Raw genomic sequence first — 11,324 nt, 5'->3', positions numbered from 1 at the left:
GGAAGTATCAAAGTAATCTGAGTTGTAAATGAGAGTAATCTGGGGATTGTGTCCCTACCTACTCACCCCGTTTTATGCTTTTCTTCAGTTGTTTATTACCAGTTGCTGCCAAACAAAATAATGGGCTAGACAGACCTTGATGTGATGAAATGTAACTGTTGTTTGTTTTTTGTGGCTATGTGGTTTTAGATGTTCCCAACAAACTTTGGTGTAGCTACAAAAGGAAGCATTGGCCACTTCAGACTAAGTTGTGACTAAGTTTAGTTGATTAGGTCTCCTTGCTTTCTTCATCTAGATAGCGAAGTTTGGTGGCTTGGTCAATACAGCTAGGCATGATTAATTACACATTTAGCTAAATATTTTCAGTGCATCTCAAACTTTCTGTACGATCTGATCTTAATGATGTAGATCAAAAGGCATCATTAGTCCTGGTGAGGCCTGGCACAATGCAGCCAACAGCAGGCTTCAGTTGCCCCTTTGAGCATGTGCCCACAGCACTGTGAAACTGACCACCTAGCTCATGTTAAACAGGCAAAATTAATAGATAATAGCATCTGGCTAAATGAAACGGCACTGTTGGCATCTGTTATTCTTCTATTTCAGTCTGAAAAAGACCTTCAAGAGTAAGATAGCAAGAATTGTAGAGTAATTGATCACAGCAAGATAACATCCATACTCATCCTGCCATTTTAATTTCATCTTACTCCCACTAAGTCATCAGTTAAAATAAACTAGTGTTTTGGCAATGTCTAAATCACGGTTCTTAAATTGTTTGGGGTTTTTTGTATGGATTAGAAATAAAGTATACCAATAAGACCACCAAAAAGGCAATGATATTTTAAAGAAAAATGCCCTCGTTACTCACTATTATGGCAGTAACACTACAGGGTCTCTTAATTATTAGTGAAGATGAGAGAACAGAAACCTCTCTAAGATAGAATGTTGGGGTAGCACAGCTGGCTGTGGTAACTACAGGAGTTGTCCTCTAGAAGCGAATGACTGCAGAGAGACTGTGGAACTTACTCGAAATAAAATGCTGGTAAGATTAGTTATTTCTCTGAATTTGAGAAGGTGTGTGTTTTAGATCCTCTTCTCACCATACAGACTGCACTGTCAAATGGAAGAGCTGTAGGGTAAGTTCACGTTGCTTACAATACTGATTACAGCAGAAGGTGAAATTTTAATTCCTTTTTTCAAACGTCCTGTAGAGTCCTCAACTTCTGTGCTATGACTTAAATTTTCTCAGGGCCAAAGCAATTCACCTTTCTACTTCCCCTGAACTACTAACAGCATTAAAAAACAAAAAATCCTTAAAGTTATGACTATGCAGAATTATAGGTAGGGATGGGATGGGTTGGTTTGTTTTTTAACGTTTAAGACATGAAAATTAACGTGCATAAAAACAAGGCAGGGAGTTGGACACCTCAGGTTTTCCATCCTAAAATGGTTTGTAATAATAACTTCAAATATTGGCAGGTTGTCACTTGCTACTGAACTGCTGAGGGAACTGCTGACGACTGAATGCAATAGCATTTTGTGTTTAGAAACAGATCTACATATAGAGAAGGATATACTTTTAAAATAAGGAGTCACACAACATTTTCAATAGTGAGTATTCTATCATCAGGTCAGTTTCCCTTTTTATTTTCTGACCAGTAGTGAAGTTTTGGCCTTAAGGTCACACTGCACAAACCTAAAAATCTGTACTCTACTTGGACTCTTTGAAAACACTGCAACTGTTTTAAAACTTCAGTTACACATGAAGTATAATGAACAGTGCTCAGGGCAGTTATCCCAATTCTATTAGAATACCTGCAGTTTAACTATTCTAAAGAAACTACCCAACACAGTTATTTGGAAAAGAATAATTTTATTTGCCTTATCATCAATAGTTTAAACAGTCATAAACTACATCATACAAAAATCTTGGTATGCGTAATAAGCACTTAGGTTTTTCTTCATATACCTTCACCAAAAAACATAGCCCAAAGTAAACACTGAACAAATATTATGTCCCCTGTTCATGTTGTAGTCTTTACATATAATTTAAACCAAGCAATTGATATACATGGCTATTTGGAGGTGAATGTCCATTTACACAAGAAAACAGGAGTGAGCTAGCTGTATTCTGGAAGTGGAATGCACGTAGTTTGATTGCTAAAACCAACAAACCATCCTGAAGCCTTGATGGGGCAACAGTTGGGGCAGTCATTTTTTCTCTGGAGGTTCATGTTTTACCCAGTCCTGAAAGCCACCAGCATACTGCTGAACTCTGAAAATATGCAGAAGATACAATGTCAAGAAGGACTCTTCCTGAAAAAGATGCCTAAGAGGACATGGCAATAAACCCAAACCAAAACAAAAAAGAGAAAAAAAACCATGAAGAAATTCACTGCAATCAAATACACTTGCACCTAGGTTCAATGAGCTAGATTGACATTACTTGCACTCTAATACTGCCTGCTTCCATGCAGTGTGTTCTGCAAGCCTTTTTTTCCAAATTACACTGTGCTGGAGATCAAGCATCAAGCAAGTAGTAGCAGCCAGATCAATAAAACCCATTGCCACTTCTTTTTTTTTTTTTTTAAATGGACTCAGTGTGTGGGAGATTTGCATGTTATTACGTCCAATACTTGAGATGTCATCAAATAAAGGCAGTGCACTGATCTTTACTTCCTTGCAAACCTACACACTCTATAGATCTGACATAAGCCTGCATAAAACTGGAAAACAAAAACCCACCGTGCAACACAATACTGGCTGCTTCAATTAGGCAGCATAAAAAACAGGTAATGGAAGATATTTTACACTTATTAAACCCACATATTTATAAAAAAAGAATGTGGTTCCATACTTTTGACTAGAATTGGCATGGATATTCCAGTTAATGAATTGCAGTTCAGTGAAAACATGTACAAACAACCAATTTTTAAAATCTTCTGCAGTCTTCAGGCCAGCAAGGCACCTCTCCTGGCACATGTGTAACAATTATGCCAACTAAACGCTGCTTTTGCTTTCACTCTGTCAATCTCATTGTCTTCTTAGCCACTGCCTTCATTGCTTTACTATGGGAAACAATCCAACATTTTACTTAAAGTGAAGGTGTACTTTGTCAACAGGGAACTGCACAGATAGAACTACAACTTAACAAAGGGTGTGGTTTCATCAACTATTTAATCTAAGATTGCACTTCTACCAAAGCAAGCAGTTCTCCACTTTTCCAGTCATCCTCTGTCTCAGGACTAGTGCTTATGAAGCTGTATAAAGAAACAACATCTTGGGGAGGGACCCCTAAGAAGCAGAAGGACCCTTCAGTGGCAGCACAGTCCTGCAGCAGATTGCGTCACCTGCGGCACACATGCAGAGCTGCTGAAGGGTTGTTTCACAGGGCAATACACCACACTTTGCTGAACACCCAATGGTGTCTTTCAATGTTCAGCAGAGACAAGAGGCAGTGTCTAATTCAAATACCAGTTTAGTTCATATCCCACACTTACAATTTTACCCTTGCCCCCAAGAAGCCAAGTATAAGTTCTGCTTCATGGGGGGAGGCTGCACTAATCCCATCCTTAACACACACGTCATACCTGCTGAAACCCAAGGACGTGGCAAAACCAAGTGCTTGTTTACTTCTTGTTCCTGCCAAACAGGAGAAAACCACAAGGTCTGTCTTGGTTGGCATTTTTTGATTGTACTGCTCCTTGAACTCCGCTGGGTCCATTTGTAGAGCTTCCACTAATTCACCCACTGGGAAATATAAGGGGTGGTGGGGGAAAGGAGGTCTTGTTTATTCTCCATTCACAGACAAGCTTACACCGTAAGGCTTCTAGTTCCTCTGGAGGAAAAGGTTAGCCTCGCAACACAGCAGCAGCGGCCTAGCAAAGCTCCTCCTTGCTCAGTCATGGCCACCTACCCACAGACTTGACCGCCAAGACAAGGGAACACCCAACGCCTCCGTGTAGCAGGTTCATAACTTACGCGGTATGTTGATGGATGCTGGGATTTTTCCGGATCTGTCGATCTCCCACCTCTCCCGCACGTCGATGTGGAGGACGCCGGTCTTCTTCAAGTCTTTGAGCTCTTGGTAGGAAAGGCCGGGCGCCCCGCCGGTGCAGAGGCCGCGGCTGGTGGCATCCGCCGCGCCGGGACCAGACCAGGAGGCGCAGCCCGTGAGCCCGGCGCAGGCCCCCACTGTCCCCGCCCCTCGGGGAAGGCCATGGCCCCCTACGAGGTTTAGCACCTTCACACGGTGACTACCCCGGGCGCCGGCAAACCTCACCCCACCGCCCGCCCTCGGAGAGGCCCAGCCGCCCGCTCCGCTCCCCGCCTCACCGGGCGCCGCCGCCCGCCACCAGCCGCTCGCCGCCCGTAGGGCCCGCGCCGCCCGCCGCCAGCACCGGCCTCCGGCCGCCATCACCCGCCTCCGAAGATGGCGGCCGCCCCCGCCGGCGGGGGAGGAGACGGCGCCCCGGGCGGCACCGCCTTCTTCTCAGCGGCGGGGGCGCGGAGGCCTTCAACCGGCGCTGGCCCGGCCCGTGGCTGGGAGGGCGCCAGCGGCGTGGCCAGGGTGGGTTAAAAGCAATCCATTTTCCGGTTTGTTTTCCTTGCGAATCCCTCCGATTTCTGACAATTTATGACTCGATGTTGATGACACAGCCGAAGAGCTTAAGGCTGGGCACCGCCAGTGAGCCCCTGGGCTCAGGGCAGGCCTGGCTTTGGCCAGAGCCGCATGGAGCCAAGCGGCCCGGGCCCACCAGCCGCGGGCGAGCCGCTTCATGAGGCAGCCCCCAGTGCGGGTGTCAGTACAGCCAGCAACTGCCGCTGCCCTGGCATGGTCATTTTCACAACTCAGCCAAACTGTTAAGAAGCCTTGAAGTACCAACTGCTGGGGGGTTTGATCAGGGATAACTAATTTTGATACCATATCCATGCAACGCAACTAAAAAAACCCCAACCTTCAGTGTTACACCTAAGGAGAAAAGGTGATTTTAGCACTGGCCTGCATCGTTTTCACCCTTGCCATTCATTGCTCTCTTACAGCCACAGGAGCTGTGGTCCAAGGGCAGTACCAGCATCCCCAGTTTGGGTATGCTTTGGTTTTGAAAGCCATCAGTCTTCCAGCACCAGGGACTGACAGCCGTGTTTCAAGTGGAGAAATGAGGGCTCAATGCATTTTAAATCATTCTGTATTTACTATATACCTTTGTAGATACATTGCCTTGCAGCAGTTCCAGTCTTTAAAGGCAGACATGCTGGATCTTTTCTCTTCATAAAAGATGCATTTTGATGAGTATGTTGTTGAATCTTTACTAATGAAGGTTTTCCTTCTCAAAACGAGAACAAAATATTTCTTGGTACTGTAAAGTGTGACAAATTGAACTTGGCACATATAACTGGTTCACTAGCTGCCCTTCTGCCAGCCTCTCCATATGGCCCCCTTGACAGGCATTTGCAAATTCTCTTTGAAGCAGTAAATCTATATATGAGTCAAAAGTTTTATGTGATTGCATTTTCAACAAGGTTTGGGTAGAATAGACTTCTAGAAATTCTCTTTACTAGGTATTTTATCTGTAGTAAAATAACAACCACAGTCTCCATTTATTGCATATATCACTATAAAGTGTGTGATGTGGAGTGTCAGGACACTTGCATAAAATGCATATTCACATGATGTTGCATTTTTATAAGTTATTTTACGGCTTTAATTTGAGCCTGGATCATACATACACACACACAAAGGGAGAACACACTAGCTTGCTTGCGGAAATAGGAATGACCTACTAGCTATCTTGTGAAAGGCAGAGTTTGAAGTCAGAGGAGATCAAGTTAGGCAAACTCCCCCAATCGGTGAAAGGGGGGAAAGCAGCACGTTTCAATTCTCTTGCCTTCATGGCCTGTCATCTAGCAGTCACTCAACCTTTCCTCAGCAGCTTTCTTAATTTCACCTCTTGGGACTCTCTCTCCATTTCTGCACAGCCTCCCTCGCTCATCGCCAGTGGCACGATTAACCCGCTGCATTACCCTTACACATTCTTTATCCTCATCTCACATTTCACTGAAGCCTTTGTTGATTGAAGAAATGGTTCTCAGACCTAGTTTTTCATCAGGTCTTACTGCCTTTCTGATATTTTTGTTACCACATCTTCTTTTTCTATCATCTGCCTCCCCTCCCAACTTTTCAGCCTTCCCACAGTACTTTTAATCATGCTCTACTACTTGTTTTTGGCTGTCCCTCTCTGCTTTCTCTTTTCTTCCTTTCATGCCTCTGATTGCTGATGCTCTTTGTGTTTCTTTCTTCTCTGCCATTGACCCTTCATTGTCTCTAATTACCAAACCCCAAACATGATTCTATCTCAGCTTTGGCTTTCTTTGGCTCTGCTTTTGCCTTGTTGAGTGCTTCTGGAGGAAAACTGGGGACCTGGCTGATTCCTGTGACATATCTGTTTTCCTAACATGCAACTCTAATTTATATCCCATTTTTCTCAACATGATGGGAAACTATGCATAAAGCCTGCTGTCCTTATTCTCTGCACAGAAGTCAAACCATTTCCTTTGGGAAAAATTTTGTCACATCTTTTCTACCTCCCTTGCTTGCCTTCCCCTTCTGCCAGTGCCCTGATGTTCTACCTTTTCCACATATTTCTAGTCTCCTCTCCTGTGCTAAATTAGCATATTTCCCTTCATGTTCACTTTTCCCTCCTTCTCTTTAACCTTTTAGTTACTACTCCTGCCGTGCAATAATTCTCTAATCTCTCCTGTGCAGAGAAGGAAGGACCCACCTCTTGATCCAGTTTGTTTCAGGTTGCTGTCCCATACTCTTTCACCCCTTCACATACAGACCCCACAAACATGGTGTTCACAACCCGTGTCTGGGCTCCTCTGTTACATAGTCTGCAGCCTGCCTGCCGATCTTTGTGCTCGGTTGTCACCACTGTCACTGAAGTGCCTAAAGAATTCTTCCTACCTAAATCAAATCCTGCTTAATCTGACAACCTCTTTCAACAATACCCTTCCTGACATCTTGCCTTTGCTTGGTCCAATGACTTCTACGTGCTTCTCTAACCATTCTTTCAGTCTGCTTGTCAGCAGATCCACTACAGGTTCTCCATCCTTGGTTTTTGAGGGGCAACACAGCAAACATCTCCTTTTTGCTCTATGGTTTACCACTGGATAAGCTTATTCCAATAAAACCATCTCTCAATCCTTAATTCAGATTTGCCTTCTGTCCAAATAAAGCCTCCCTTGCTGTTTAGCCACATGTTGAGTTTAATCTCCATCCCAGTTTCCACTAGCTCCTCGTCCCTTTCACACTGGACCCCCTCTACTCTGCCAGTCCCTCGGCTGGGACAAGCACCTTTGGCTCTGACCTCCCTCCAGTCACTCCCCAGTGGCTGCCCTGAAACCCCAGGCAGGGCCCAGATCCCTGTGCACAGCCTCTAGGTACGACCATCCGCACCCCTGCGCACAGGCGAGCCTGCTGGCCTGCTCCCCTCGCCCACAAACCTACTGCGGTGTCCCCAGGTCTTTCAGCCAAACTCTGATGCGGAGGTGACCCCGTCACGTCCCCCTCCCTCCGCACCCCCTGCCCTTCTCTGCACTGAGTCCCCAGGGCGCCCCGCAGGCGGACCCGCCGCCACCTGTCGCCCCTCGGCGGGCCACGGCAAGCTCCCGCCCCGCCGCCCTTCCTACCGGGAAGACGCATTTCATCCCCGACCCGGCACCACCCCCCGGTGCCACCCGCCCTCCACGCTACCTGCCCCCGGCCGCCCCCCCCTTGCCAGCTCCTACGGCGCCGGGGACAGCCCGCCCGCCCGCCCGGGGCCTGCGGGGAGCCGTCCGGGCTGAGGCTGAGGCTGGGGCGGGGAGCGGCGCGGCGGGGCCGGGGGCGGGCCGCGCCGGGCGGAGCGGAGCGGAGCGGGACTGGCTAAGGCCCAGCTTCCTCTGCCGCTTCCTGCCGCCGCGCTCGCCTGCCTGCCGCCGGTCGCGCCGTGAGTGCGGGGCGCTCGGGGCGGGGAGGGGGGAGGCCGCCGGCACAGGCCGCGGGGCGCCGTGTCCGCGGCGGGCTCCCCCTGCGGAGCCCGGGGGGCCGTGGAGCCTCGGCGCTGACGCGCGCGGCCGAGGCCGGCGTGCCGGGCCGGGCCGGGCCGATCTGCCCCGCCATGACGGGGGCCGGGCCCGCGGCCTGTGGAGCCGCGTCCCGGGGAGCGCAGCGCAGGTGCAGCCGGGCGGGGCGCGGGGAGGGGGCGCGACACTTGTGCCCGGCGGGGGGGGTGGGGTGTTTCTGCCTCGCCGTGTCCCCGGGCCGGGAGGGCCGCCCCCGCCGCTTCCCGGCGCTCCTCCCGCGACGTTCCGCACCGGTGGCCGAGCGCAGCCCGCGGGGACGCGGAGTGGGTAGGTGCCGGCCGGCCGCTTTCGGTCTAAAATAGGTTGGCCCTACCGTAACACGAGGGCAGCAGCACCGGGCTCTCGCCGTGACCCGCAGTTTCTCTGTCTATTAAGTCAGAGAGGGTCGGTAGCGTCGCCTTTGGTGGGGTTTAAACATAAGCTCTGATCACTTTGCATTAGGCAAGTTAGCAGGTGAACGCTGTTATGAAACGGTCTTGCTGCTCTGTGTCATGAGGCTGGCGTGGTTATTTTTGCCCCGCTCTGACAGCGTGGCATATGCTGGCCTGGTGATGCCACTGCCGGCCTGCTGCCACTCCTGCGTGGCCGCGTGAAGGCAGGCTGTGGGCTCCCCGTGCCAAGTGTTGCAGCAGGCGGTTCGTGTGGCTGCAGCGCTGGCACTCTGCTACCTGAACTTTTGTTTTCTGTGAATGCAGACTGGTATGTTCCTGGTGGTTAGACGACAGCCTGGTGACAGTCCTCTTGATTAATCAGAGAGGTGGTATCTTAGACCCCTGTCTGCAACTCTGCATATTGTATTTGAGTTAATGTTTTGATTCTCTGATTCCTGGATTGTCGTTCCACCTTTTGCTGTTGATGGTATTTTGCTTTAGGACTTCATCCAGCTCTTGCTATAGGTATGTTGCTACTTGTGCAGTTAAACAGAATGCGCAAGACAGCAAATTGAACACAGATACCGAAGAGTAAAGTAAGACATCAAGAACATAGAAGCAGATGGCAATAACTCCAGGTGGCGCACTGTATTCTTGTTGGTCATCTTTAGCTACAAGTATTTCCCAATTCCATTAAATAATCCTCTCATACTGGCATATATAGCAAGGTTGTGTTTAAAGGATTCTTTCCACTCTCATTTTCTAGCTTTTCAAATGGAAGCATAGTAGTGGAACGAACATGTGCCAGATTGGTAGCAGAGTATGCCTTTGTGAAATCGCTCTGCAGTTTGCTACGGTTGTAAATATTTTGTCAGCTTTCTTCATGAAATATTGAAGAACTGGTGCTCTGTAGTTTTGTTTCTGCGACGTTCACAGAAATGCAGCTAGTGTCTCATGGGTTCTGCTGTAAGCATCAATCGTAGATCAAGGACAAGTTGTTCCACTTTAGATGTGTCACCAAAGCAAACTGGGGCAGTTTGTATGGAGGAAGAAAATGGAATGAAATGTTTTGTTCTGGGTGGCAAGACTTTGACTTTCAGAGAGCTCAGACTAGTCTTCTGTAGCCCTTGATGGTTTCATTTGTTCTGCCCCATTAATTAGCTGACTCCCACAACACCCTTCCAGAGGAGATGGGATGTTAAGTGCAGCCGTTGCCTTCCTTCATCTGTACCAACTTGGCCCTTTAGGCAGGGATGCAAGGTGAGTCTTAGCATAACGTATTATCTTGTGTGGGCCTGCTGTCTCACATGCTGTGCTGCAACCACAGTTCCTTTTGTTTTTTTTTAGATTTGACACAATCAGTATTTCTCTGAAGTTCATCCTTTGCTCATGTTGCCCTTTATGTGGTCTTACGACAACTGGACCACTTTTTTCCAAGTTTTTGTCCACATGGTTATCCTGCCAAGATACTGTGAGTTCACTGGTTACTCTCCAGCTGTTCCAGTTGTTACACCCTCAGATTTTCTGTGGCGATGGCACTGTTGTATTGGTGTTCATATCATGTGAGTGCATAGTCTGTCAGCTCTGCCATCTGACTGCGTTTTCACTTGTGGGCCAACATCATTAGTTACAAGCCACAGCTCTTTTTATGGTGCTTATGTGTTTGGCTTTTTGAAGCATGGATTTGTAAGAAAATCCATGTTAATTTTTCCCTCTTGGTCTATTCATATTATTTTTAATTATATTTAAGGTGGAATAGAGAACATAAGCAAAAGTTGTTTGCTGTCTGAGGTTGGGTATTGATGGGTATCCCTGATAATTTTCCGTAAGACCTTTGCTGTAAGATATTAGCAAAAATATGTCATCAAAATGCTGTTCCTTTTACCCACTCAGTCCTTTAATTTACTTTAGTCATGAGCCCAGTTACAGGGTCTTTTCATTCTTGTTTCTGGACACATCTGGTTTCTGTTCATCCTTAGAAGTAATTTTTCTGTGGCAAATGGGTTTCAGTAGGAAATCTGAAAACATGAATGCTGACAGGCCATATTTAGCATGGGTGGCTGGATGGAAGTATTAATTAAAGTGAGAAATGCTATGGGATTTTTACTGTCACTTGAAAAGTTGTATCTAGTGGTCTGAGGGCTCCGTCTCATCTTTGCGCAGAAAGTACATCAGTGTCTCACCCTTTTAGGACTGTAATATAATGTCAAGATTGGCGTTTGAGCTCCAGTGACGGTGTAGGATGTGTGATGTGCCTTTGGGCTAGGAAATCTTGGAGATGACACTTTCAGAATTTCAGATGACATTTTCCAGGGGAAGAAGTGTTGCTGCCACTACCAGTCAGCAGTTCTGGTCCTTTTACTGCTCTAGCAGGCAGCATGGGCTTGTTTGCCGCAAAGGTTTCGGTGGCTGTCAAGAGTGCTGAGCCTCCTGGCCCTCTGATGGGTGACACTGCCCGGTTGCTACACTGTGATGGATGCAGTTCTTGCTCTGATTGGGTGACATTTGATCTAGCGGCGAGCCAGCCAAAATGCCACAGGTAACGCTCGGAACAGACATCCAAAATATATTAAGTCGTAGCTTATATCAAAACATGTAGCAATTCTGCAGAGGATCTGGCATTACTGACCTGTGCAAGACTCTTCTTTCTGTACTCTTACAGTTTCATGGAAGCTCATAAAGACCCTTCATGGATGTGCTAATGGAGCATCTTGGCCTTTGCATTTAATCTGCACATCAGTGCTGTTCCTCAGCCCCTTGCTTTGGTGCTAGGCTGCTGTTGACAGCTGGACAGTTCTGTTAAATTAGTTGAAAGTGATAATTTTTCAC

At 47.5% G+C, this 11,324-nt stretch overlaps 2 protein-coding genes across 15 annotated transcripts in view; one reads left to right on the top strand and one right to left on the bottom strand.

Annotated features, from left to right (window-relative positions):
* Positions 1-1,850: 1,850 nt before the first annotated feature.
* Positions 1,851-4,429, bottom strand: TSTD3 (thiosulfate sulfurtransferase like domain containing 3). The gene is made up of 3 exons (XM_013298688.3): positions 3,979-4,429; positions 3,588-3,747; positions 1,851-2,272 (listed from the first exon to the last, which is right to left on the bottom strand). Exons 1-3 carry the CDS (start codon positions 4,412-4,414, stop codon positions 2,209-2,211), a joined length of 660 nt encoding a protein of 219 aa, XP_013154142.2. The 5' UTR covers positions 4,415-4,429; the 3' UTR covers positions 1,851-2,208.
* A 3,426-nt stretch (positions 4,430-7,855) lies between these two features.
* USP45 (ubiquitin specific peptidase 45) overlaps positions 7,856-11,324 on the top strand; it is a 60,300-nt gene continuing 56,831 nt past the window's right edge. For 3 of the 14 annotated variants that reach the window (XR_008748266.1, XM_055811284.1, XM_055811285.1), the window contains exon 1: positions 8,418-10,057. The gene's annotated coding sequence lies outside the window, so the exon portion shown is untranslated. Of the gene's footprint in view, positions 7,989-8,372; positions 8,392-8,416; positions 10,058-10,890; positions 11,035-11,324 lie in introns of those variants that run through there. The other 11 variants (XM_027785948.2, XM_013298726.3, XM_027785946.2 and 8 more) reach the window with 7 other exon arrangements.

Source organism: Falco peregrinus, chromosome 7 (assembly GCF_023634155.1).
Source record: "Falco peregrinus isolate bFalPer1 chromosome 7, bFalPer1.pri, whole genome shotgun sequence".
NCBI classification, from domain to species: Eukaryota; Metazoa; Chordata; class Aves; order Falconiformes; family Falconidae; genus Falco; species Falco peregrinus.
The sequence above is the reverse complement of the archived record's forward strand: the minus strand, read 5'-3'. Positions and strand labels throughout refer to the sequence as shown.